At 41.5% G+C, this 26,910-nt stretch overlaps 1 protein-coding gene across 1 annotated transcript in view; it reads right to left on the reverse strand.

Moving 5' to 3' along the window:
* The window catches only part of LOC139401342 (carbamoyl-phosphate synthase 1, mitochondrial), an 87,494-nt gene that overhangs the window by 17,601 nt on the left and 42,983 nt on the right, over positions 1–26,910 (reverse strand). The window contains exons 26-32 of the mRNA XM_071145662.1: positions 25,112–25,306; positions 24,380–24,447; positions 21,761–21,836; positions 20,321–20,398; positions 10,330–10,437; positions 9,908–9,997; positions 6,687–6,857 (exon numbers count right to left, since the gene is read on the reverse strand). Of these exons, the coding sequence (XP_071001763.1) occupies positions 6,687–6,857; positions 9,908–9,997; positions 10,330–10,437; positions 20,321–20,398; positions 21,761–21,836; positions 24,380–24,447; positions 25,112–25,306 (786 nt within the window). The remainder of the gene's footprint in view (positions 1–6,686; positions 6,858–9,907; positions 9,998–10,329; positions 10,438–20,320; positions 20,399–21,760; positions 21,837–24,379; positions 24,448–25,111; positions 25,307–26,910) is intronic.

Consider the following 26,910-nt stretch of genomic DNA (forward strand, 5'->3'; position numbering starts at 1 on the left):
TGTGGCTGGAAGAATGGAATGGATGGAAAGGTATCAAATGTGTTTAGTGTAACCTAAAGTATAGGCATTACTGAAAAAAGCAGTGCAAACTTTTCTTCTGCAATCACATATGTTCTGGTGATTTAAATCCTTATATCAGCATTATAATACCTTTTTAATGGTGTTAAAGGATGTGTCTACAGAAAGCTATTGATAAAAAGACATGGGACTACCTGTGAGTAAGAAATGTTGCTTTGGTTGGAAATTCAATCACACTTTGCTACACTCAACAACCGAGAGGAAATGGAGCATCAGGACTAGTGCTTCAAATCAAACAGGTTGTGACAAGGCTGCCATCTAGAGGTGGAAAATCTCTCAAACCCCCGGATCAACCATGTTGATCTAAAATCCAGCCTCCCGCTCGTGATGTCAACATCTTTACCACTTGGCCAAGAGGGTATTCCCCATCAACCCGTGTCAACTGATGGTTATTCAAAGTTACGGTTGCTGAATCTTTGTAGTGACTGCACCAAAAAGAGAGTCAGAAAGAGAGACAGAGGGACAGAGAGAGCGAGAGAGAGATAGAAAGAGAGAAAAAGTGTTAGAGAGAGAGCAACACAGAATTGTCATACCCTCAACTCTGATGTAAATGTAAGAAGTTAGAGCTTGGCTCACGTATAGACAGCAGACGAGACTAGACTATTCACTACTGTTTAATATTCTCTTCTACGCAAGCCTGGATATTGAGAAGTTAGAGAGGAGACAGGGATTATACCTAGCCCATTGCCCCCTCCCCCAACCACAGCTATTGTGCTGCCTCTCCTTTGTAATTACAACAGGAAATTACTTTGGGAGAAAACAGCGTTCAAGCACCAGCTGGCTGGCTGACTCCACACTCCACTCACACATTTCAATCTACCAGTAACAGTTTAGTTAGTCACTGCCATAACCAGGGCCTAAAATTAAGACCAGCCAAATGCGGGTATATTTTTGCCACTGGCGGGTAAGAATGTCTAATTCACCAGCCACGTTGGCGGGTGGTCAGACTCAGGGCTTAACAGTGCGAGCATTTCATAAAAAGTCAATAGCAACATTTCTGGGATTTTTTATTTCAGCTCATGAAACATGGGACCAACACTTTACATGGTTGTGTTGATATTTTTGTTCAGTATTCTAAAGTTAAGACTTTATCCTTGGCTTTCTTGGCTATTTACATTGTTTTTGTTTACAAGTTAGGTTGTTTTTAAATGTTTGAGTTTGCTTCCACTGCTATCGAAGAGATGTCGTCGGCCTCAACTAGTCAAGATTCTCAAAGGCACAGTGACCACTCGAGTGGCCCCGTTACCACGTTGCCGTGACGTGACTATCATTATACTGATGACTGTTATTTATTGAATCAAACTAACTATGTTTAATTGTTACTCAATTAAATTAATCATGTAACAATTAACTCATTAGGAATTTGGGGCACCATGGGAAAAGTTGTTTAACGAGTTACTATCTCCCGACTTAAACTCTAAAGATATCTGTATATCTCTTTTATCTCTTTCTATAGTCCATTATTAATTATTACCTCAGTCTTATTCTGAATGTCGCATAATCCGTGGACCCGCAAGAACCCCAGCCCTTTTGAATATTCAGTACTACACAAATCGATTTAATTATTTATTTATTAACTAACTAACTAACAACACAATACAATACACACTTACATGAGATAAAAGTCCCTAGTGGACTGACACGATATGACGGCTTGTTTCACAATGGAAGGGCGGTGGGGAAAGATACATTTGAAAACTACGGTCAGAGTAACCAGAATACTTAGCCCCCTAAAGACTGCTCATTCAGATTAGAAATGCAATATATATTTACGCATAGACGTCTTTCTCTGTCGTCTCTGTTGAAACCAATCGATCCGTCTATGGGTAGTGGCTCAATATAAGGTTCTGGTTGTCTACCAGAGGTCACAATGTCTTTCTTAGTTGTAGAGCTTCTCTGGTCTTGGAGTGTTCGTTAGAAAAGATTGTTCAGACGTACCAACAGTTGTATCAGTGGGGATTGTCTTCCTTCCTCGTGTCTTTAGTCAAAGTTCTAGGAGCACTTTTTCATGCACAGCTGCAGACTGTGAATGTTCTGGTCTAGTCTACCTTCTTCACTTGTGTTGAGAGTTTGTAACCATTTCGTAAAGTTCAGCTTGCGCTGTACGTCGGCTGGTCTGTAGAGTTTAAACCATTTTCAGCCATGTAGCCACTGCTCCACGTTGTCTGGTGTCAGTACAATGTTTCTAACCATTTCGTAACGTTCAGCACGCGCTGTACGTTGGCTGGTCTGTAGTGTTTAAACCATTTTCAGCTGTGTAGCCACTGCTCCACGCAGTCTGGCGTCAGTACAACATTTCTAACTATTTCAACGTGTAGCCACCTCCCTACGCTTTCTGGTCTGTATGTTAATTCTTAGCGAGTCCTTTAAAGCACTCTGGCCAAAGGGACATTCTGAACTCTGAGCTCACTTGGGCGTGGCTACAGACTTGACACAAGTTTATATAAAAAAAACTCATTTAGAAGGCTAAAATCACATTTCTGTCTTCACAAAAGTATTCTCATATCTAATCATATCATTTTTACAACATTTAGATGTAAACCTGATACATAGAAAGCGTACACTTTCAGAGTTACCGTTACTTTGATATACCATCCTTAATGACATCACAAAATAATAAACAACGTGACATGATTATTATTTAAGTCCCCACCAACCATTCCAAACATTTGGATTTCAGAAATAATGTTCCAATGTCTAATCTTTTGATTTTAGAGTTTTTAGGTTGGCCACACTCTCTGTAACAAAGGAGTTTCAGTCCTCCAATACTGCGGTGCAAGAAAGAGAACATTTCTGCAAACTATTTATGGTCGGCTGTTAACTTCTTATGGATGGGGGGCAGTATTGAGTAGCTTGGATGAATAAGGTGCCCAGAGTAAACTGCCTGCTACTCAGGCCCAGAAGATATGCATATTATTTGTAGATTTGGATAGAAAGCACTCTGAAGTTTCTAAAACTGAGAAAAAATCCAACCAGGAAGTGGGAAATCTGAGGTTGTAGGTTTTCAAGTCTTTGCCTATCCAATATACAGTAGAAATTTGGTCCGATTGCACTTCCTAAGGCTTCCACTAGATGTCAACAGTCTTCAGAACCATGTTTCAGGCTTCTACTGTGAAGGGGGGTGAATAAGAGCTGTTTGAGTCAGGTGTCTGGCAGAATCCCATGAGTTCAGTCTCGTGCATGCCCGTGAGAGTTAGCAGCGTTCCTTTTCCTTTCTAAAGACAAAGGAATTGTCCGTTTGGAATATTATTGAAGATTTATGTTAAAAACCTCCTAAAGATTGATACTATACATCGTTTGACATGTTTCTACGAACTGTAATATAACTTTTTTGACTTTTCGTCTGTACTAAGTGTGCCTGTGCCTCATGAATTTGGATTTGTGAACTAAACGTGCGAACAAAAAGGAGGTATTTGGACATAAATGATGGACATTATCGAACAAAACAAACATTTATTGTGGAACTGGGATTCCTTGGAGTGCATTCTGATGAAGATCACCAAAGGTAAGTGAATATTTATAATGCTATTTCTGACTTCTGTTGACTCCACAACATGGCGGGTATCTGTATGGCTGGTTTCTGTGTCTGAGCGCTGTACTCAGATTATTGCATGGTGTGCTTTTTCCGTAAAGCTGACACAGCGGTTGCATTAAGGAGAAGTATATCTTTAATTCCATGTATAACACTTGTATTTTCATCAACATTTATGATGAGTATTTCTGTAAATTGACGTGGCTCTCTGCAAAATCACCAGATGTTTTGGAAGCAAAACATCACTGAACATAACGCGCCAATGTAAACTGAGATTTTTGGATATAAATATGAACTTTATGGAACAAAACACACATGTATTGTGTAACATGAAGTCCTATGAGTGTCATCTGATGAAGATCAAAAGTTAGTGATGAATTTTATCTCTATTTCTGCTTTTTGTGATTCCTCTCTTTGGCTGTGTTTTTCTGTGACTAGGTGCTGACCTCAGATAATCGCAATGTATGCTTTCGCTGTAAAGCCTTTTTGAAGAAAAAAAACTGTGGTGGGATTAACAACAAGTATATCTTTAAAATGGTGTATAATACTTGTATTTTTGAGGAATTTTAATTATGAGATTTCTGTTGTTTGAATTTGGTGCCCTGCACTTTCACTGGCTGTTGTCAAATCAATCCCGTTAACGTGATTTCATCCGTAAGAAGTTAAGTCATAAAACCAGCCCCCTCCTATCTGTCAGCCATGTGCCAAGCTGATATGGCACCTTTGATCCTCATCAAGGAGAGAGAGTCATGACAACGGTAATGTTAAATGGGCAGCTGAACATTGTTGTCTCATTTGTGATATTTTGGTTAAAAGACTCAGGTCACAAGATATTACATTAAATTGAGCAATGTGTGACTCGTTTCAGGAAACTAGGCGTATGTCGCACGTCATTACTTCACAGGAGCAGCATTTAAACGTAAATATAATTTAAGCCATGATTGGCTGAGATAATGTATGGTCTGGACATTCCAGGAGATGAGTTTGGATTGAACTGAGATGCAGCGCGCTTCTGTCTATAACGTGAGCTTTTCAGTACGTGTTGACAGCCCTTTCTACCTTGCCGTTTTTGAAAGATATAACGTTAGCCATCGAGAACTACAAACGTTTTGCTACTTTTCTCAACAACATTTGATGCCCTGAATTTAGCAGGTGCTATCGACAGAGCAGTAGGATAAAGTGATGGGCTACTTTCTGCACACGCCACGGTCAGTGTGAACCGGAGTGACTTGACACAAAGCTGGCCAAACAAGAGGTAGCTACAAACAAAATGGAGTTAAATGGTTCCAGTCTGCAGTGAAGCGTTCATCCATGTATACGAGTAAGAGTACATGTCTAGACAATAGTGACACATCCACTTGTGGGTGAGGGGTGGTTATAGCATTTCCTCCGCATGAAGGAAACACAAGTGTGTCAGGTAAGCGTCATCTAATAACGATCAAATATTTATAAAATATTTTTATCTGGACACACTGTTTTTGATATCGCTACTATGCAAGTACTATCGCTGCAACGTTTAACACCTTCTGTATCCTGTGCATGTGACAAATAAACAGATTTAATTTGATATAGCGTGTTTACCACATGGCCTCACATGTGAATCCTTAAAGAGATGGTTGGGGCTAAGGCTTAAGCGGGTGTGAACGATGCTGAATGGGTGTAGACAAAGAAGAGCTCTCCAGTCGGTTTACCAAAACATTCAAGGGCCATTTTCTCAAAAGTGGGGTTACAAGTTTATCAACTTTCAAAGCAAAATTACTTTCCCATTGTTCCTCAACTGCAGTGTATGATATAGAGTCTAGCTCTGAGTCTCTACTTTTATCCAATGTAAAAAACACAATTTCAAATATCACTTTACTTCTTACTAGTAATACATTACTTGTTTGAGAAACATTACTAAGCATTCTCATCCACTTTGTTTTGTGTTTTTTGGTGTAATTAATGAGAAAATATTTTGGCTGGTAAAAAATCTGAGTGGCCCCTGGATTATTGTATCTACCTGCTACAGTGGCTGGTAGACAAACAAATGTAGTTTTAGGTCCTTGCCATAACACTTAACAAGTCTTAAATAGCACCCTATTACATATATTACATATCTATTTTTAACCATGTCCCTGGCAGCTTAAGTGCACTACTTTTGAACAGAGCCCATTGTGTCCACTATACAGGGAATAGGCTGAGTGCCATTTGGGAAGCATCCTTAGGGTCTAGGCAATTCAGCACTAAACTACAGAGATGTATTTAGCTTAATTTTGATTTACATTTTTTTATTTAACCTTTATTTAACTAGGCAAGTCAGTTAAGAACAAATTATTATTTACAATGATGGCCTACCCCGGCCAAACCCAGACAACGCTTGGAAAATTGTGTGCCGCTCTATGGGACTTCCAATCACAGCCGGATGTGATACAGGCTGGATTCGATTCGGGGACTGTAGTGACACCTCTTGCACCGAGATGCAGTGCTTTAGACCGCTGCGCCACTCGAGAGCGAGTGTCACCTTTCCACCCCATATTCATTGGAAGGTCCCTGTGTTTAGGTTGTCACATGACCTGGATTTAAACTTTATTTTAAGCCTTTCCCGAAATTAGAATTAGACAAAAAATAAAAGCAATTGTCATGAAAAGAAAATGAGACTGTTTGGTGAAAAATCTCTATAAATAAAGGTTAAACTCCAGGTCATGTGACATGATTAACCAAAACACAGGGCCTAAATAATAGGCTTCATATGGCTAATCATACTTATTGTACATATATCACCCTCCTCCCTGTGTGGGCCGGGACTGTTCTACCATGCCTAAAGCAGTACAATAGTCCCCCCACAGTTTACTGCAGGCCAGGCCACAGAAGATATGGTCATTATTAAGACTATTATGGAGGGTATAATAGGTGAAAATGGCAATAGGAGAGGTTGGTGCTATTACTACTTTTAAATCAGGGTCCCTCTGCTACTCTTTAGTCTATTGCATAGTAAGACACCTATGATAGCAACAAAAAAAAATTGATTTATTGCTTCATTCTAAGTAGTGTGCTAGTGTGGATATTGGGACAAAGCACTGTAGTCACAGAGCCTCACCTTGATTCCCACATAGTCAACGGGGATGATGGGGTTCTCCAGAGAGGGCAGAGCAGCCTCATCCTGGGGTTCACCCACCATGACCCGTGTAGCCACACTAATGAAGTCCACACCGATGGTCTTAGATACGAAGGGGAAGGAGCGTGATGCTCGCAGGTTACACTCTATCACCTGGCGGGGAGGAACACACACACACATTGTCATTCTAAACCAGTACAGTTGGAGGAGGATGGGCCGAGTTACTATTACCATTAAGCACTTAGTGGCAACTGTAAAAAAAAAAACAATTTCATTGATTAATTGAATGATGTGTCCTAACTATTTCCACACATCAAGCTTTGATTATTTGAATCAACTGTGTAGTGCTAGGGTAAAACCCAAAATGTGCGCCCAGCGGGGGCCCCAGTAGTTTGGGAAAAACTGCTCTAGTGTGCTGTGAAAAGAGTATTACGTCACCTCTTACCTTAACATTTTATTTTTGTTGCTTTTACATGTTTATCGAATTCCTAAAATAACATTTCAAGAAAGAAACTATGATCTCAATCTGGGATTTTTCTGCCATTTTAATTCGCCTAAGCTTTTTTTCCCAAATCGCCTAAGTCCAAACAGTGTAAAAAATAAAATACATAAATAAATCATTTTTGGGATGGAAAAATGCTTTTGGTGTAAACCAAATACAGTGCATTCAGAAAGTATTCAGCCTTATTCTAATTGATTAAATAAATACAAATCCTTATCTACACACAATACCCCATAATGACAAAGCGAAAACAGGTTTTTAGAAAAAATAATGGACCTATTTATTTTTTATAATATAATCTCTGATAACCAAAATAAAAGCTAGACAGTCAAGGAGAATTGAAAACCCATAAAGCAATGGAATTTGTGGTTAAGAGCAGTTAAGAGTGTTGGGGCAGTAACCGAAATGTTGCTGGTTCAAATTCTCAAGCCGACTAGGTAAAAACATCTGTCGATGTGCCCTTGAGCGAGGCACTAATTGCTCCTGTAAGTCGCTCTGGATAAGGGTGTCTGCTAAATTACTAATATTTTTATGTTGAACACCAGTTTTAATTTTGTTAATATATTTGAGCAAAATAACACAACATTAGCCATGTTAAAACACACAGAATTGCAGGAAACTAGCTTAAAACAGCTCCATGGCAACTAACAGGAATTGTGCTTCAAAACTACAACATTATTTCTCAGCTGCATGAGAAAAATGTCTAGATTTGCAGGAAATGTGGTTTAAACTGATAAAAATTCTCAGCTCCATGGTGAAGTGTGTAAATTGCAGGAAATTGGCTTAAAAATGCAACAAACAAACAAAAATCTACATTAGCAAGACGAAACCTCTAAAAAATTTTCTAAAATTTTGACTTCACTCATTGCTATGACCTCTGCCACGCCAACCACCGAAAGCACTTTTTGATCAAGAAAACAGACACATTTGACAAATTAAATTGAAGAACAGTATTCATAATGAAATCTACATGCGTCTTCAAAAATTATTCACACCCTTTAGATGGCAAAAAAAAAACGTAAAAAAAAAGCAGACATTGAATATGGTTTGAGCATGGTGAAGTTACAAATTACCCTTTGGATTGTGCATCAATACACCCAGTCACTACAAAGACACAGGTTTACTTCCTAACTCAGTTGCCAGAGAGGAAGGAAACCGCTCAGGGATTTAACCATGAGGCTTAAGGTGACTTTAAAACAGTTACAAAGTTCAATGGCTGTGAGAGGAGAAAACTGAGGATACTCAGTGTAAGATACTGTAGTTACTCCACATTACTAACCTAAATGACAGAGTGAAAAGAAGGAAGCCTGTGCAGAATACAAATATTCCAAAACATGCATCCTGTTTGCAATAAGGCAAAAAGATCTGTCAGAGAAATGCACTTTATGTCCTGAATACAAAGCCTTATGTTTGGTCCAAATCAAACACCACCATATTTTCAAGCATGGTGGTCCTGCATCATTTTATGGGTATGCGTGTCATCGGCAAGAACTAGGGAGTTTTTTAAGGATAAAAAGAAACAGAATAGAGCTAAGTACAGGCAACATTCTAGAGGAAAACCTGGTTCAGTCTGCTTTCCAACAGACACTGGGAGATAAATTCACCTTTCAGTAGGACAATAACCTAAAACACAAGGCCAAATATACACTGGAGTTGCTTACCAAGATGACATTGAATGTTCCTGAGTGGCCTAGTCACAGTTTTTTTTGTTTGTTTGTTTTGATTTTTTTTAACCATTTTTCTCCCCAATTTCGTGGTATCCAATTGTTTTAGTAGCTATTATCTTGTCTCATCGCTACAACCCGTACGGGCTCGGGAGAGACGAAGGTTGAAAGTCATGCGTCCTCCGATACACAACCCAACCAAGCCGCACTGCTTAACACAGCGCGCATCCAACCCGGAAGCCAGCCGCACCAATGTGTCGGAGGAAACACCGTGCACCTGGCAACCTTGGTTAGCGCGCACTGCGCCCGGCCCGCCACAGGAGTCGCTGGTGCGCGATGAGTCAAGGATATCCCTACCGGCCAAGCCCTCCCTAACCCAGACGACGCTGGGCCAATTGTGCCTGGCGCGAACCCAGAGTCTCTGGTGGCACAGCTGGCGCTGCAGTACAGCGCCCTTAACCACTGTGCCACCAGGGAGGCCTAGTTACAGTTTTGACTTAAATCGGTTTGAAAATCCATGGCAAGACTAACAATGATCAACAATCAACTTGACAGAGCTTGAAGAATTTTTAAAAGAAAAATGTGCAAATATTGTACAATCCAGGTATGCAAAGCTCTTAACAGACTTACCCAGAAAGATCGCTGCCAAAGGTGATTCTAACATGTATTGACTGAGGGGTGTGAATACCTACGTAAATGACATAATTCTGAATTTAATTTTCATTAAATTATCAAACATTTCTAAAAACATTTAACTTTGTCATTACTGGGTATTGTGTGTAGATGGCTGAGAATTCAGGCTGTTAACAACAAAATGTGGATTAAGTCATGGGGTATGAATACTTTCTGAAGGCACTGTATCCATCTTTTCATCTTTGGAATTCACTGTGACCATACCACACCGAGATTCTGTATTTCAATTCATGACAAAATTGCTTCTTTTTTTTTTTTTACGACTGTGAAAACGTCAAGTGATCATTTATAGCTTTCTCCAACGTATTCCGTCATGCGTCACACACACGCACACACACACTTACCATGACATCGTTGCCTTTCACTAGGAACTGAGTATTGAATGGACCAGAGATCTCAAACGCCTTAGCAATTTTCCGTGTGGCACTCTTCACCTGAGAGTAATGGAGGACAAATACTAAATATGAAGCTTCCATCAAAGATGAACCTATAACTCAGTATAAATTATTTACATATTCACAGCCTGGGCAATGGATTACAGTAGTGAAAAATCAATATAAACCACAGCCCAATAATGAATTCCCTGTCAGGAGTCAGTGATGCTAAATATAGGCAGGCCAACAGACTAACAGTCTAACAAATAAAATGTGGAAACTTTTCATAACGATGCACACTTTCATGATTGATGTGAGACATGTTTTGAGTGAGTCAGCCCCTAGTAGGTGGGTAAAAAAAACAGCATGATACAACACACACACACACTGACCTTCTCTAGGGCCCCCTGGCTGATGCTCTGGGTAGGTAGCATGAGGGTGGCATCTCCAGAGTGGACCCCAGCATCCTCCACATGCTCTGTTATAGCATGGCACAGCACCTGAGAAGAGGTTATAACTAGTGCTGAGCGATTAACATAAATTATTATTTTCAGTTTTTTAAACAACTAATTGATCAACGTTGGATCAATTATTTGAACATTCGATTTTGTTCTGTGAGATCAATGCACAGTTTCTCTAGACAGAACTCAGATCAAGCCCGAACTGTGCAATGTAGTAGGGAGTTGTAGTTTCCAACAGGCCAATATTCTACATAGTTTAGCACAAAAAAATTGGTAATTAACTGCAATCCATTGCGCGCTTACTTGTCCGGTCTATGTGGGGCAGTCACAGAGAGGGAGGGTTTCCACTAGTTAGGCATCAGGTTAGCAGTGTGGTTAAGAGTAGGGTTAGGTTTAAAATCACATTTTAAGAAGATCAATGGTAGAAATATGCAGGCTTTATGACTATGTGGCTGTGGTAACTAGTGACAACCGAGAGGGAGGTATCTTTACCTGAAAATACATGAAGTCATACATGTATAACTAATGTATAAATGTATGCAGGCATGACTAAGTCGCTTTGGATAAAAGTGACTGCTAAATGGCATATATTATAAAAGTATGCCTTATTTACTTTGAAGAACTGCTAAAAATAGGGATTTTGTCAAACAGCAAAGGCAGCAAAACTATAGAGATGAGAAGATGACTTTGAATTAAATAATAAATTCATCAAATAAAACAAATGTAATATATTATAGACAACAACTTACATATTTTATTAAAGTAAATAAAATAAATGATGGTTAACAAGTGATAAGCAGTAATGGGCAGTCACTACCATAATGAGTCTTATTAATTGTTTTATTCTGTGTTGTTTCAGCCACAAGAGCATTGGTGAGTTTGGTCGATTAGGACTGGCTCGCAGTCTGCTTTTTCATGAAGCTCTCAACGAACAGTTATTGTGCTGACGTTGCTTCCAGAATAGGGCTGTGGCGGTCACAAAATTTTGTCAGCTGGTGATTGTCAAGCACATAACTGTCGGTCTCACGGTAATTGACTGTTAATTAACATAAACATATTTAGCATCTCCTGGCTTCCACACATAGCTACAAGCCATTTAAAAAAGTCTAATAAATCCATGTAATATAGCCTACACCTTCACAATAAATCCATTATTTATTTTAGACAGGTCTAAAGAAGCATGATATGAAGAAAATGTAGTTTGTTTCAGAAGAAAAGAATAGCATACACGGCTGTCCTTATGTTAGGTCCTGATGTGGCTATGCAAAATGGCTGTGGGCTACACTAGTTCATTTAGCAGACAACATTTGCTTATAATTCCGTGGCATTATTTTATTATTTTAGGTTATACTCCCGTTGTAAAGCTAACAATGTGCTTAACATTAGGAAAGTTGAGAAATAAGTATAGCAAGCCTAGCCTATAGAAAGCTGATGGGATCCTCATATTTTTATTAGCGGCCATCACTGCGTTTTCTCCCGCAATTGCATAGCCTATAGAAATGTTGTGCAACATGAGCTCATGGGCTCTCATGAAGTGTTTGATTAGATTTTCTAATACATTTGCATGGATGTCAGAGTGATTAGAGGGACAATAGAGTGCTGAGTACCAGGCAGTTAGCAAGTTTGGTAGACTACTAATGACCAGCAGCAGCAAGAGAGCTTGGAGAAGCCTAATTAGCGTGACAAAACGGTAATGTGGAATATGACTGCGTTCATGACTCGTGACTGCTGGTGGCAGTAATACGGTCACCACAACAGCCCTAATCCAGAGGCAGTTTGGAACTAGGTAGTGAGTGTTGCAACCGAGGACAGACCATTTTTAAGCGCTTCAGCACTCGGTGGTCCAATTCTGTGAGCTTGTGTGGCCTACCGTTGTTGGTCCTAGACGTTTCTACTTCACAATAACAGTACTTACAGTTGACCAGGGCAACTCTAGCAGGGCAAATATTTGACAAACTGACTTGTTGGAAAGGTGGCATCCTATGACGGTGCCATATTGAAAGTCACTGAGTTCTTCAGTAATAGCTGAATCCACTCATTTGAAGGGGTGTCCACATACATACACTATATATGCAAAAGTAACACTATTATTTCAAGTCATTACGATAAGCAGCCCTTTTCACACACAAGTGTATAAAGGAATTCATCAATAGATAAACTATATAATTGATAGCAGGTAATACGTTAATATAAAACCTTAAATGGATGAATTGCTGAAAGGGCTCTGGTCAAAGGTAGTGGACTATAATCGGGAGCCATTTGGTACGCTACACTTAACTCTCCCACCCCTTCCCCTTCCCACCAATCAAAAGGGAGTAGTGTTTCAATGAACTGCGTTGTCGTTAGTACATATTAAACCCCCGATAACTGCAGCACTCATTAGCAACACACTAATTGATGAACACACACAATCCTGGAGGAACACACACTCTTGATAAAGCCTGTAGTTAATACGGGGGAATGCATATGAAGAGCACACGCGCGCATGCACACACACTGAATAATGAGCCCCATTTGGCATTCAGTCAATGGATGGATCTGTAATGTGGGAGGAAAAAGAGAAGACCGACAAATACAGAATATAAGGAAACCAGATATCTTTATAGCAGATTGAGAAATCCTTTGATACAGTATGCCTAGAATCTGTTTATGAGTGCCTTGATTTTTTAACTTTGGAGAATCTCTCATAAGATGGGTAAAGGTAATGTACAACAACCCTTTATGTAAAATAATCAACAACGGATACTTCTCTGAAAGTTTTGAGCTGTCAAGAGGTGTAAAACAAGGTTGCCCTTTATCACCATACCTATTTATTATGGCCTTTGAAGTGTTAGCGATAAAAGTCTGATGATAACATTAAGGGACTAAATGATTCAAGTTCTCTTGAGTCCTTCAACCTTGAAGGGCCTTATTGAGGACATGGATAATTTCTCAAATTTATCAGGGTTAAAACCTAACTATGGTAAGTGTACTATATTACAGATTGGGTCTCTCTCTAAACACGGGACTTTTTATAGTCCCATACCCCTTCAAACATTCAACCTCCAGCTGCGTACCCCCTCCAGCACCAGGGTCAGCGCACTGTCAAATGTTGTTTTTTGCCATCATTGTAAGCCTGCCACACACACAATACGATACATTTATTAAACATTAGAATGAGTGTGAGTTTTTGTCACAACCCGGCTCATGGTATGTGACAGAGCTCTTATAGGACCAGGGCACAAATAATAATAATCAATCATTTTGCTCTTTATTTAACCATCTTACATATAAAACCTTATTTGTTCATTGGAAATTGTGAATAACTCACCACAGGTTAATGAGAAGGGTGTGCTTGAAAGGATGTACATAACTCTGCAGTGTTGGGTTGTATTGGAGAGTCTCAGTCTTAAATAATTTTCCACACGCAGTCTGTGCCTGTATTTAGTTTTCATGCTAGAGAATCCACTCTCACATAGGTACGTGGTTGCAAAGGGCATCAATGTCTTAACAGCACGATTTGCCAAGGCAGAATACTCTGAGCGCAGCCCAATCTAGAAATCTGGCAGTGGCTTCTGATTAAATAAAATGTTCACAGAACCGCTCGTTGCAACTTAGATGAGGCTCTTCTGTTCAGATATCAGTAAGTGGACTGGAGGCAGGGCATGAAAGGGATAACGAATCCAGTCGTTTGTCTGCATTAACAATCCAAAACGGATGACACAAAGAAGAGCTCCAATTTCTTAATCATAGTATCAATTTTGTCCCGCACATTGAATATAGTTGGAGTCCCTGTAATCCTAGAATCAGATCATTCAAGAGAGAAAAAACATCACCCAGATAGGCCAGTCGTGTGAGAAACTCATCATGCAAGCGGTCAGACAAGTGAAAATGATGGTCAGTAAAGAAAACTTTAAGCTCGTCTCTCAATTCAAAAAAGCGTGTCAAGACTTTGTCCCTCGTTAACCAGCGTACTTCTGTATGTTGTAAAAGTGTTACATGGTCACTTCAAATATCATTGCATAGTGCAGAAAATACACAGGAGTTCAGGGGCCTTGCTTTAACAAAATTAAACATTTTCACTGTAGTGTCCAAAACGTCTTTCAAGCGGTCAGGCAATCCTTTGGCAGCAAGAGCCTCTCGGTGGATGCTGCAGTGTACCCAAGTGGCATCGGGAGCAACTGCTTGCACTCCACAATATCTCTCTGTCATGGCTTTTGCGCCACCGGAACAGATACCAACATATCTTGACCACCAAAGTCCATTTGATGTCACAAAGCTGTCCAGTACTTTAAACATATCCTCTCCTGTTGTCCTGGTTTCCAGTGGTTTGCAAAAGAGGATGTCTTCCTTAATTGACCCCCCATAAACGTAACTGACATACAGTGGGGCAAAAAAGTATTTAGTCAGCCACCAATTGTGCAAGTTCTCCCACTTAAAAAGATGAGAGGCCTGTAATTTTCATCATAGGTACACTTCAACTATGACAGACAAAATGAGAAAAAAAAAATCCAGAAAATCACATTGTAGGATTTTAAATTAATTTATTTGCAAATTATGGTGGAAAATAAGTATTTTGTCAATAACAAAAAAGTTTCTCAATACTTTGTTATATACCCTTTGTTGGGCAATGACAGAGGTCAAACGTTTTCTGTTAATCTTCACAAGGTTTTCACACACTGTTGCTGGTATTTTGGCCCATTCCTCCATGCATATCTCCTCTAGAGCAGTGATGTTTTGGGGCTGTTGCTGGGCAACACGGACTTTCAACTCCCCCCAAAGATTTTTTATTGGGTTGAGATCTGGAGACTGGCTAGGCCACTCCAGGTCCTTGAAATGCTTCTTACGAAGCCACCCCTTCGTTGCCTGGGCGGTGTGTTTGGAATCATTGTCATGCCGAAAGACCCAGCCACGTTTCATCTTCAATGCCCTTGCTGATGGAAGGAGGTTTTCACTCAAAATCTCACGATACATGGCCCCATTCATTCTTTCCTTTACACGGATCAGTCGTCCTGGTCCCTTTACAGAAAAACAGCCCCAAAGCATGATGTTTCCACCCCCATGCTTCACAGTAGGTATGGTGTTCTTTGGGTGCAACTCAGCATTCTTTGTCCTCCAAACACGACGAGTTGAGTTTTTACCAAAAAGTTATATTTTGGTTTCATCTGACCATATGACATTCTCCCAATCTTCTTCTGGATCATCCAAATACTGACAAATTCTCTAAAAATAAGTTGGAGATGGCTTATGGTAGAGAAATGAACATTCAATTCTCTGGCAACAGCTCTGGTGGACATTCCTGCAGTCACCATGCCAATTGCACGCTCCCTCAAAACTTGAGACATCAGTGGCATTGTGTAGTGTGACAAAACTGCACATTTTAGGGAGACTTATTGTTGTAAGCAGCCCAAAAAAGGAGAAATGCTCACCGACAGGGATGTAAACTAATTTGTGTGCAAAATCTTTTGTACGCACGCATGGAAAAAAACTGGGATCTTTTATTTCAGCACATGAAACAAACTCTATACACGGTGTTTATACTTGCGTACTATTGTTTGTACAGATGAATGTGGTACCTTCAGGCATTTGGAAATAGCTCCCAATGATGAACCAGATTTGTGGAGGTCTACAATTTTTTTTCTGTTTTTCTGAGGTCTTGGCTGATTCTTTAGATTTTCCCATGATGTCAAGCAAAGAGGCACTGAGTTTGAAGGTAGGCCTTGAAATACATCCACAGGTACACCCCCAATTGACTCAAACAATGTCAATTAGCCAATCAGAAGCTTCTAAAGCCATGACACAATTGTCTGGAATCTGTAAGCTAGTTTTTGTCTGAAAGAGACAGACTGAAACAAAGAGGGATATATACAAAAGAGAAAAAAAGGGAGAGGAGGAGAAGAAGAAGATTACCATGTATATAGAACATATGACTACTCTTTCCTTGATAGTTGTTAGGATTTAGGCTACAATCAGAAATCTAAACATGTCCATACAGGGTCTCAATCATATATAAGCACAGCTGAGTGGTCAAAACTTCAGTATTTATTAAATGTATTGCATTGGATCCATCCATGTGTGGCTTTTTTTCTTAATCATGTTTCAACATTAAAATATTACAATGGCAGATTTAGACACATGAAACTAAGGCAATAATGATGAGCTCTTCAGGTTGAACTAAGGCGTATATACTCATACCTATCTCCCTGGCACCATGTTAACTTCTTAACCAATCCCTAGCTTTGACATGTCTAATAAGGCCTCTTAAGCGGTTGTTTTCGTGATGTCGGAGGTGGAACTGCTTTAGAGCTGTCAAATCCACAAGCGGCTCCTGGCATTATGCCACTGGAAAGAACATTGGAATGTGACATGTGCTCTACACCTCGATTAGGCTGATAGAAATCCTCATTATTTAGTTAAATTATTTTCTTTACAGAACAAAAATATAAAATCAACATGTAGTGTTGGTTCCATGTTTTAGGAGCTGAAATAAAAGATTGCAGAAATGTTCCATTTGCAAAAAAAAGCGTATTTCTCAGAAATGTTGTGCTCAAATGAATTTACATCCCTGTCAGTGAGCATTCCTCCTTTTCCAAGATAATCCATCCACCTGACAGGTGTGGCATATCAAGAAGCTGATTAAACAGCATGATCATTACACAGAGGCACCTTGTGCTGTAAACAATAAAAGGCCACTCTAAAATGTAAAGTTTTTTCACAACTCAATGCCATAGAAGTCTCAAGTTGAGCAAGCATGCAATTGGCATGCTGACTGCGGGAATGTCCACCAGAGCTGTTGCCAGAGAATTTTATGTCAATTTCTCTACCATAAGCCATTTCCAACGTCGTTTTAGAGAATTTGGCAGTTCGTCGAACCAGCCTCACAACCGCAAACCACGTGTAACCACGCCAGCCCAGGACCTCCGCATCCGGCTTATACACCTGCGGGATCGTCTGAGACCAGTCACCCAGACAGCTGATAAAACCTGTGGGTTTGCACAAGAATTTCTGCACAAACTGTCAGAAACCGTCTCAGGGAAGCTCATCTGCGTGCTCGTCGTCCTCACAGGGTCTTGACCTGACTGCAGTTTGGAGTCGTAACCGGCATCAAAGGGCAAATGATCACATTCATTGGCCACTGGCACGCTGGAGAAATGGTCTCTTCACGGATTAAGCCAAGGTTTCAAACTGTACCGGGCAGATGGCAGACCGCGTGTACGGCGTCGTGTGCGAGGGTGGGAAGTGGCAGGACACAATGCAAATAGTCCGGGTAGCCATTCGATTAGTTGTTCAGTAGTCTTATGACTTGGGGGTAAAAGTTGTTGAGAAGCCTTTTGGTCCTAGACTTGGCGCTCCGGCACCGCTTTCTATGTGGTAGCCGAGAGAACAGTCTATGACTGGAGTGGCTGGGGTCGTTGACAACTTTTAGGCCTTCCTCTGACACCGTCTGGTGTAGAGGTCCTGGATGGCAAGCAGCTTAGCCCCAGTGATGTACTGGGCCGTACGCACTACCCTCTGTACTGCTTTGCGGTCGGAGGCCGAGCAGTTGCCGTACCAGGCAGTGATGCAACCAGTCAAGATGCTCTCGATGTTGCAGCTGTAGAACCTTTTGAGGATCTGAGGACCCATACCAAATCTTTTCAGTCTCCTGAGGGGGAATAGGTTTTGTCATGCCCTCTTCACAACTGTCTTGGTGTGTTTGGACCATGATAGTTTGTTGCTGATGTGGACACCAAGGAAATTGAAGCTCTCAACCTGCTCCACTACAGCCTTGTTGATGAGAATGGGGGGGGTGCTTTGTCCTCCTTATCATGTAGTCCACAATCATCTCCTTTGTCTTGATTACGTTGAGGGATAAGTTGTTATTCTGGCACCACCCGGCCAGGTCTCTGACCTCCTCCCTATAGGCTGTCTCGTCGTTGATCAGGCCTACCACTATTGTGTCATCTGCAAACTTAATGATGGTGTTGGAGTCGTGCCCTGCCATGCAGTCGTGGGTGAACAGGGAGTACAGGAAGCCATTAAAGTCCCTGGCAACTAGGAGCGCCGCCTCTGGGTGAGTGGTTTCCTGTTTGCTTATTTCCTTATACAGCTGACTCAGTGTGGTCTTAGTGCCAGCGTCCGTCTGTGGTGGTAAATAAACAGCCACAAATAATAGATGAACTCGCTTGGCTGTGGTCTACAGCTTATCATGAGATACTCTACTTCAGGCGAGCAAAATCTAGAGACTTCCTTAGATTTCCTTCACCAGATGTCGTTTACAAATGTACACTCCGTCTTACCGGAGTGGGTTGTTCAGTCTAGCCGGTGCAGCGTATATCCCGCTAGCTGAATGTTTTACATGTCGTCATTCAGCTACAATTCGGTGAAACATAAGATATTACAGTTTTTGATGTCCCGTTGGTAGGATATTCGTATCGTACCTCGTCTAATTTATTGTCCAATACGTTGGCCAGTAATATTGATGGTAAGGGCAGATTTTCCACTCACCGTCGGCGGATCCTTACGAGGCTCCCCGCCCTGTGTCCTCTATACCTGCGTCTCTTTCTCTTGCCAATGACGGGGATTTCGACCTTGTCGGGTGTCTGAAGTACATCCTGTGCATCTTTGTCTAATCCGAGGTGAGTCACCACTGTCCTGATATCCAGAAGCTCTTTTTTTGCCGTAAGATACAGTGGCAGAAACATTATGTACGAAATAAGTTACAAAAACTGAAGAAAAAAAACACATAACAGCACAATCGGTTAGGCGCCTGGAAAACGGCTGCCATTTCTTCCGGCGCCATTGTAAATGTTTGATCACCACAGTTCGTCAGCACCCAGCAGGTGTTCATGTCAATGTTCGTGTTGGTCTATCTTCCCTCGTACAGTATGTGAGTGAGAGAGTGGTCAAATCTAAGGCTTTATTGGATCAAAGGTCAATGGAGAACATTATTATGCAGTTTCTTTTAAGAACTGGCCTCAAAATGTTATAAAAAAGGTTAATTGACTCCAAAATACTTTTCAGTACTCTTTACACAACCTACAAAACAACCCAGGATTTTTGAAATTTGTTTTCCCCCACCCATCTTTCAATTGAATATATTCCATTTCCACTGTCTGTCTGATATATATCTGCCAATCCTCTGTTCCTTTCAAAGCAGCTGTAATATGTTTCCCTGCTGATAGGATGGGAGAAATGATCTAGTGTCTACTTAGGTTGCATCCTAAAATAGTGCCCTACCTTTGATGAGTGCCCTAGTAGTGCTCTATGTAGGGAATAGGGTGCCATTTGGAACTTGGCCTCATCAGACTGAGGTAATATAATGGAGGAATAAAATGCTACATTAAAGCAGAGTGGAGTAATGCTCCAGCGTGGCTCAGTTGGTAAGAGCGTGGAGCTAGCAAATGCAAGGTCGTGGGGTTAAATTCCCCCAGAGGTCACATCCACATACTAAAGACTGAGTCATGAATGTAAGAAGATATAATGAGACAAATGTGAAGGTAAAAGTACAAAACTGCTTTAGTACTAGGATTAGGACATACTATGTTGATGTAGAACTGATTAAATTCATTACAGTCTAAATGTGATGCTAAGTAATATAGCCTGTGAGTGTTTTGCTTGCTGAAGCAAATAATTCACCTTGCCCTTCATTCAGGAAATAAGAGAGGAGAGGAGGGAGGAGGGGGATGAGGAGGAGAGCTCCTATAAAAGCCCCCCACGTGTTCCACCTGCTCCATCACGTGAGGCAGAGAGATCACACACCTAGGTCCTGTATGGCTCACTTGATAAAATGGGTTCAAAAAAGGTCATGGGTTCAATTCCAGTAGGAATCACATACACATACTGAAAATATGCACATGCACTCACTGTACTGAAAGGCACTGAAAGCAAGTGTCTTCTAAGTAGCATATAGCGCACATAGCATAATGATGTGAGGTGTGTGAGGCATTTCAAACTGGCTTACTTTTCCCATCTTGGCCACTGCATCCACCTCCACCTCTCTGGCTCCACGGATGAACTTGGTGATGACCACTGGATGCTCCTGTAGGAAAAATAACAACATCAGATATCTAACTCTCAAATGGCACCTATTCCCTATATAGTGCTCTACTTTCAATCTGGGTCCTTAGGGCTCTCAACAATAGTGCACTATATAGGGAATAGGATTCCATTTTGGATGCACAGTGCAGCAGAGCACACTGTAATTATGTTGGAGTAGGGGGCTGCATCCTGTTTATATTGGGATTCTACAGCAGCCCAGCTCAACTCCCCAGCTTCCTTATACATACTATTATACCAGTTACACGTGTGATTTGTACAGCTAGCCGGATGGGCACGGTGAGTCGAGTAGAGTAGAGCTCAGTAGAGTCTGCTGGGGACAGGACGGCTCATAATAATGGCTGAAACGGAGTGAATGGAATGGCATCAAACACATGGAAACCATATGTTTGATCTATTTGATACTATTCCACTCCAGCCATTATCACAAGCCTGTCCTCCCCAATTAAGGTGCCACCAACCTCCTGTGATAGAGCTCCTCTTGGCGTGGTGAGTGGTATGTGTGTGTGTGTGTTGCCCCTGAGAGACAGGTGTGTGATGCTGTGTTCTGTCAAAAGCCAGGCAGGCCATGTCTATTCAGGTCACAGGCCAGAGGGCTGTTTCTCCTCCTCCTGGCTAGAGAAGTGCTGCTTAGCTGACAGTAAGCAAGGGGAGGTGTACGTGTGTGTTTGTGTGTGCATATGACCAGGACTGGTTTAGTGTGAGCAGCATGACAGGGAGGCCGGCTGCTCTGTCAGCCCCAGGCAAGGGCATGTTGAGGGGCCAGGTGGACCACCAGCACCCAGAGGGAGTGTGTTTGTATGTGTGGGCAGAGAGACAGGTAAACAACAAAATCGGCTCTGCCCCACAGCCAACATACTACACTCATCCATACTGAGAAGGTGCCAGTGAGGGGCACGAGCTGATTGAGCTCAGAGGAACTGTGTGTGTACAGTAGGTGAGTAAACATTAGACAAAGGTTGCATCCCAAATTGCAAACTAGTCCCTATGTAGTGCACTACTTTTGACCAAGACCCAATGGGCTGTTTAAAAATAGTGCACTATATAGGGAATAGGGTGCCATTTGGGACACAAATAGATAAAACTATCTGTGGTTGGCTAGGGAGAACAAATACAAGGAGAAATGAAGTGTAAGCCTTTTTATAAGAGAGGGGGTTATATGTGTGTGTGCATAATTAAGAAATTGTATTTGTAACTCACAGGGTGGGTGAGTCTGAGTGTGCATGTGTTAAAAGGATTTTGTATGTTGAGTAGGAAGAGGTTTTCAACTGATTACTTCAAGTAGTGCACCATATAGAGAATAGGGTTCAAGTCAGAACACAGATAATAAAGTTCCCTGGATCACCTGAGACACCTGAGTAGCCTCGTCCAAGAAGCCCCTCATCTCTTCTTCACCGTATGCCACGTTCATTGCTGAGCCACTGAAGAGGAAGAGGGAGCGAAAGAGGAAAATAATTAGAAAAATAACAAGGTTTTTTAGCTCAAATGTTGATATCTCCCAGTTGCATCATTATAATCTAGATGAAGAAAGGTTTTAAACAGCAAAACAAAAAAGTGGAGAAAAAGAAAAAGAAAGATGTAGGTCAGCAAACACTCCAGGCTCTACAGAATGAGTTTGCTTTCTGAGCTGAGTCATTAAAAAATAAGTATTCGGGGTATTTATGTTTTTCTCCCTTCTTCTTTTGGCCGGCTAGTTGGGCATCCACATGCTCCTGAACGCAGCCAGAGGGAGAGTGGATAGTCTCTGTCCCAAATGGCACCCTATTCCTAACATAGTGCACTACTTTTAAACAGAGCCCTATGGGTTTCACTATAGGCCCTAGTCAAAAGTAATGCACTATAAATGGAATATGGTGCTATTTGGCACACAGGCATAGACTAGAGGGACAGGGGAGGGTCAGGCTCAGTCACAACTCCTACCTCCTTTGGCCTGACTGCTACAAGGCACACATATGGCCAAACAGCCAGACACCACACCTGTCTTTAAAAAGCCATGGACATTATACGGGGTTCAAGGAAAAAATATTCCTCTTTGACTCAGTTGGTTGCAGCGCCAGGATTGTTGGTCTGAATACCGCTGGGACCACCACCCATATGAAAATGCATGCACGCATGACTAATCACTTTGGACAAAATCATTGGCTAAATGGGCATATCACAATCATTGGCTTAGTGAGTTCATTCTTTGAATAACAACATACTCAAACAATCAATGGATATCTAGTGTGAGTGGCTGAACTGCATTTAGAGATCAATCATCTTCCAAGCTAATCATAATTAGTAATGGTCTGATGAGAGGTAGGCCCAAACACACTATGCACAATGACATAATAGAGAAAGACAGACAGATGGACAGCCAGGCAGTCAGGCAGGAGAGGAGAAAGGGAAGAGGAAGGGAGGTGAGGGGAGAGGTTCATTCTCCATGTACACAAACCAATAAGGTAATACAGTTAACAGGGTGGTGCCTCCAGTTCCTACAAGACCATAGACAGCCATTGGGGACCTGAGATTCCTAATCACTCCATCATGGATGACTGTTTGCTAACTAAAACAAGAAGCAGCAGCCTAACAGCCTAACCCACCTGTCTGATGCTGGTCTTCTCCTAAGCATGCGAGCTGGGGGGGTTGTGTGTGTGTGTGAGCTGTGTTGACTCGAGTTTTTTTTTTTTTTTTTTTTTTTTTTTTTTTAACCTTTATTTAACCAGGCAAGTCAGTTAAGAACAAATTCTTATTTTCAATGACGGCCTGGGAACAGTGGGTTAACTGCCTGTTCAGGGGCAGAACGACAGATTTGTACCTTGTCAGCTCGGGGGTTTGAACTCGCAACCTTCCGGTTACTAGTCCAACGCTCTAACCACTAGGCTACGCTGCCGCCCCAAAGTACCAAAATTAGCCACCCAATATGCTTTCAATACACTTTCAAAATCAACGCTGTTGCTTGATTATGTGCAAATTAGCAATCCAGACCTCCCCAATACCAGCACCGCATTAACACACACACACTGTAATAAGTTGTGTTGTGTTCTTCTCAGGATGTAGGCTATCTTTTCATTCTGGTAATTGAGTAGCATCACAGTGGTAGCCGTGACAACATTTTAAAGGCTAAATTGAGCCTCTGCTTTAGCTAATCAGTCTCTTGCTGTTTTTTATACCCTCCCTTCCATATTTCATTTTGCGTTTCTTCACGCTGACTGTCGTATTTATTTATTCTTCTGAGATGCATTCAATTACTCAAAAATGTGTTTTCTAATTGGACATATGGTGTGGCTGTATAAACAAGTTATCATATTAGAAAATACATCCCATTACTGTGGATATACTGTAAAGGCCTGGCCAACATAAACAAGGAAAGATTAGTCATTCCATTTCAATTCAGTTCATACAGGAAGTAAACTGAAATTGCAATTACTGATTTGAAATGGAGTTGACTCCAACCTATGGTTATGAGAGTGCTGTCCCCTCCCCAACACTTAGCTGAGTACATAAGAGGGGCGCAGGAGACAGGAGTAGCTTACCTGAGTACGTAAGAGGGGCGGAGGAGACAGGAGTAGCTTACCTGAGTACGTAAGAGGGGCGCAGGAGACAGGAGTAGCTTAACGGAGTACGTAAGAGGGGCGCAGGAGACAGGAGTATCTTAACGGAGTATTAAGAGGGGCGCAGGAGACAGGAGTAGCTTAACGGAGTACGTAAGAGGGGCGCAGGAGACAGGAGTATCTTAACGGAGTATTAAGAGGGGCGCAGGAGACAGGGGTAGCTTAACGGAGTACGTAAGAGGGGCGCAGGAGACAGGGGTAGCTTAACGGAGTACGTAAGAGGGGCGCAGGAGACAGGGGTAGCTTAACGGAGTACGTAAGAGGGGCGCAGGAGACAGGGGTAGCTTAACGGAGTACCTAAGATTGGCACAGGAGACATGGGTAGATTACCTGAGTATGTAAGAGGGGCGCAGGAGACAGGTGTAGCTTACCTGAGTACGTAAGAGGGGCGTAGGAGACAGGGGTAGCCCACTTTATTGGCAAAGGCAAAGGCATCTTCCTGAAACACACAGAATCAGAGGAGATGAGGGTTAAAGCATTGGTTCTAATTACAACTTATATTTATAGCATCAAATGCCTGTCTGCCTGACCCTAGGTCATTCTCTCTTTATTTCACTCAGTCTCTTTCTGTCACAATCTCTCTCTCCATTTCTCTCTCGCTGCTCTTTGTTTTCTCCATCATAATACAACAGCTCCTGGTGGGATGAACAGAGACACAGATTGGTTCCTAGGGATACTGTGCTCTGTCGGCTCTAAGTCAAAAAACGACTCACCACTTAAAATACAAGTGAGCGCTAGAAAGAAGTAAGTAGATAATTAGGGAGAGAGAAGGTGTGAGAGAAAAAAACAAATATGGAATGTGTAGGAAGTGTCTCGGAGGAAGTCTAGTCCTCTGTTTTTCTTTCTCTCACTGTCTCTTTCCTTCATTCTAATATCAGCATGTCTTCTCTAACTGTTGTTTCCTTCTACAGTACATAGCCCTGTCTAAGCCAAGACAGCCTATCCCCTTTCCACTCCTCTCCCTGTAGGTCCAGGAGAGACAGGAGCAGTACAACACTAAGGGAATGGAGAGTCAGACACATTTCAGCAAGTCAGTCGATCTACACGTCTCTGCACTTCTGACACTAAGGGGACAGTTTGTTTGTGTTGTGTGCATGTCTCACCAGTGAGCTGAGGGCCTTCCACGGGGCCTGGGCCACCCCCAGTTCATCCAGGATGGTGGAGAACACTGACCTCTCCTCGGCTCGGTCAATCTGCTGGGGGTTGGTTCCTAGGATCTTGACCCCGTTCAGGTGCAGAGGCATGGCCAGGTTATTGGGGATCTGACCCCCTACAGACACGATGCTGCCTGTACAGCCCTGGAAACTCACGGTAGAGAAGTAGGACTTTAGTCAGGTTACAACATTATTTATATCTATAAATGAAATCTGCCATTTTTCTCATGTTTCTGGAATCACAGACTAAAATGTGTTTTATTTTTATAATAAAATAAGTGAAATAAGATGGTTGTGAATAGGCTACTGGGTGCTTGTTGAGATGTTTTGTATTTGCCTGATAAAAGGTTTCATACATTTCAATAAACCTTCATCGAAGAGAGCAAAGGACAGGAGGGATGGTGGTAATGTTATCTCCCTGAATCAACAACCAGTTAATCACCAGGCTGATCTCATATCCACTATAACTGGAGTACATTCCTCTGGAGGGAAAGTCAACGGTACATCCCAAATGGCACCCTATTCCATATTTAGTGTAGTATTTAGTACACTACTTATGAACCGGGCCTATAGGGCTCTGGTCAAAAGTAGTGCCCTATATAGGGAATATGGTGTCATAACAGCCGCTCACTGAAAACAGGCTACAAGGCTTTGGTGTAACTAGCAGAGCCGAGAGCGTCATATTGATTCAAAAACAAATGTACTTTTTAATTACTCTGCCATTTTTAAAGTCACGTCACCCCTCAACCATAACTTTTTCTTAACAAGTCTATATAACACAATGTCATTGTTAGAATCTGAACATCACAAACATCATTTGTGTTATAAGCGGTTTTAAGAGGCTATGTTTTCCCCCTGTCCCTCAGCGCAAGTCATTCACTGGCAGTCAGCCTGACGAGGTCAGGTACAGAATTATTGGCACCCATGATAAAGATGGGCAAAAAAAGGCTGTATAAAATAAATTATACAAATACTGGGCTGTATTGCATGCAATTTGGGGGAGGGGGGATTATATTATTTTATACTAATACAATTGCTCAGAGAAAGACATTTTGTTTAACAATTTTTTTTTTAAGTGTCAAAATTATTGGCATCGCTGTTTTTAGTACTCAAGCACCATACCCTACCCAAGGATAACAACACTGAGCCTTTTCCTAAAACATTTTATGAGATTGGAGAACAGATTGGGAGGGACCTCAATGTGTTCTCCAATGGGAGGGATCCATACAGAATCTTTCCAGGTCCTGGATATTCATCATCTGTACTTATGGATTGCCCTCTTCAATACAAACCACAGGTTTTCAATGGGGTTCAATTCCGGAAAATGTTGAGTTTGTGGTCAATAAACCATTTATATGTGGATTTTGATATGTGCTTGGGGTTGTCGTCTTGCTGGAAGATCCACTTGTGGACAAGTGTCAGCCTCCAATCAGAGCAACCAAGTTCATGACTAAAATGTCAGGTGCCATTGTCAGATGAGATGAAAATAGAGCTCTATGGCCATGCATACCAGTGGTGGGTTTGGTGTTGTAAAACAGATGCATATGCAGAAAAGTACATCCTACCTACTGTAAAATATGGTGGTGGATCTTTGATGTTATGAGGCTATTTTGCTTCCACTGGTCTCCAAATCAAATCAAATTTTATTTGTCACATGCGCCGAATACAACAGGTGTACCTTACAGTGAAATGCTTACTTACAAGCCCCTAACCAACAATGCAGTTTAAAAAAATTAAATAAGAATAAT

Source organism: Oncorhynchus clarkii, chromosome 3 (genome assembly GCF_045791955.1).
Source record: "Oncorhynchus clarkii lewisi isolate Uvic-CL-2024 chromosome 3, UVic_Ocla_1.0, whole genome shotgun sequence".
NCBI lineage: Eukaryota > Metazoa > Chordata > Actinopteri > Salmoniformes > Salmonidae > Oncorhynchus > Oncorhynchus clarkii.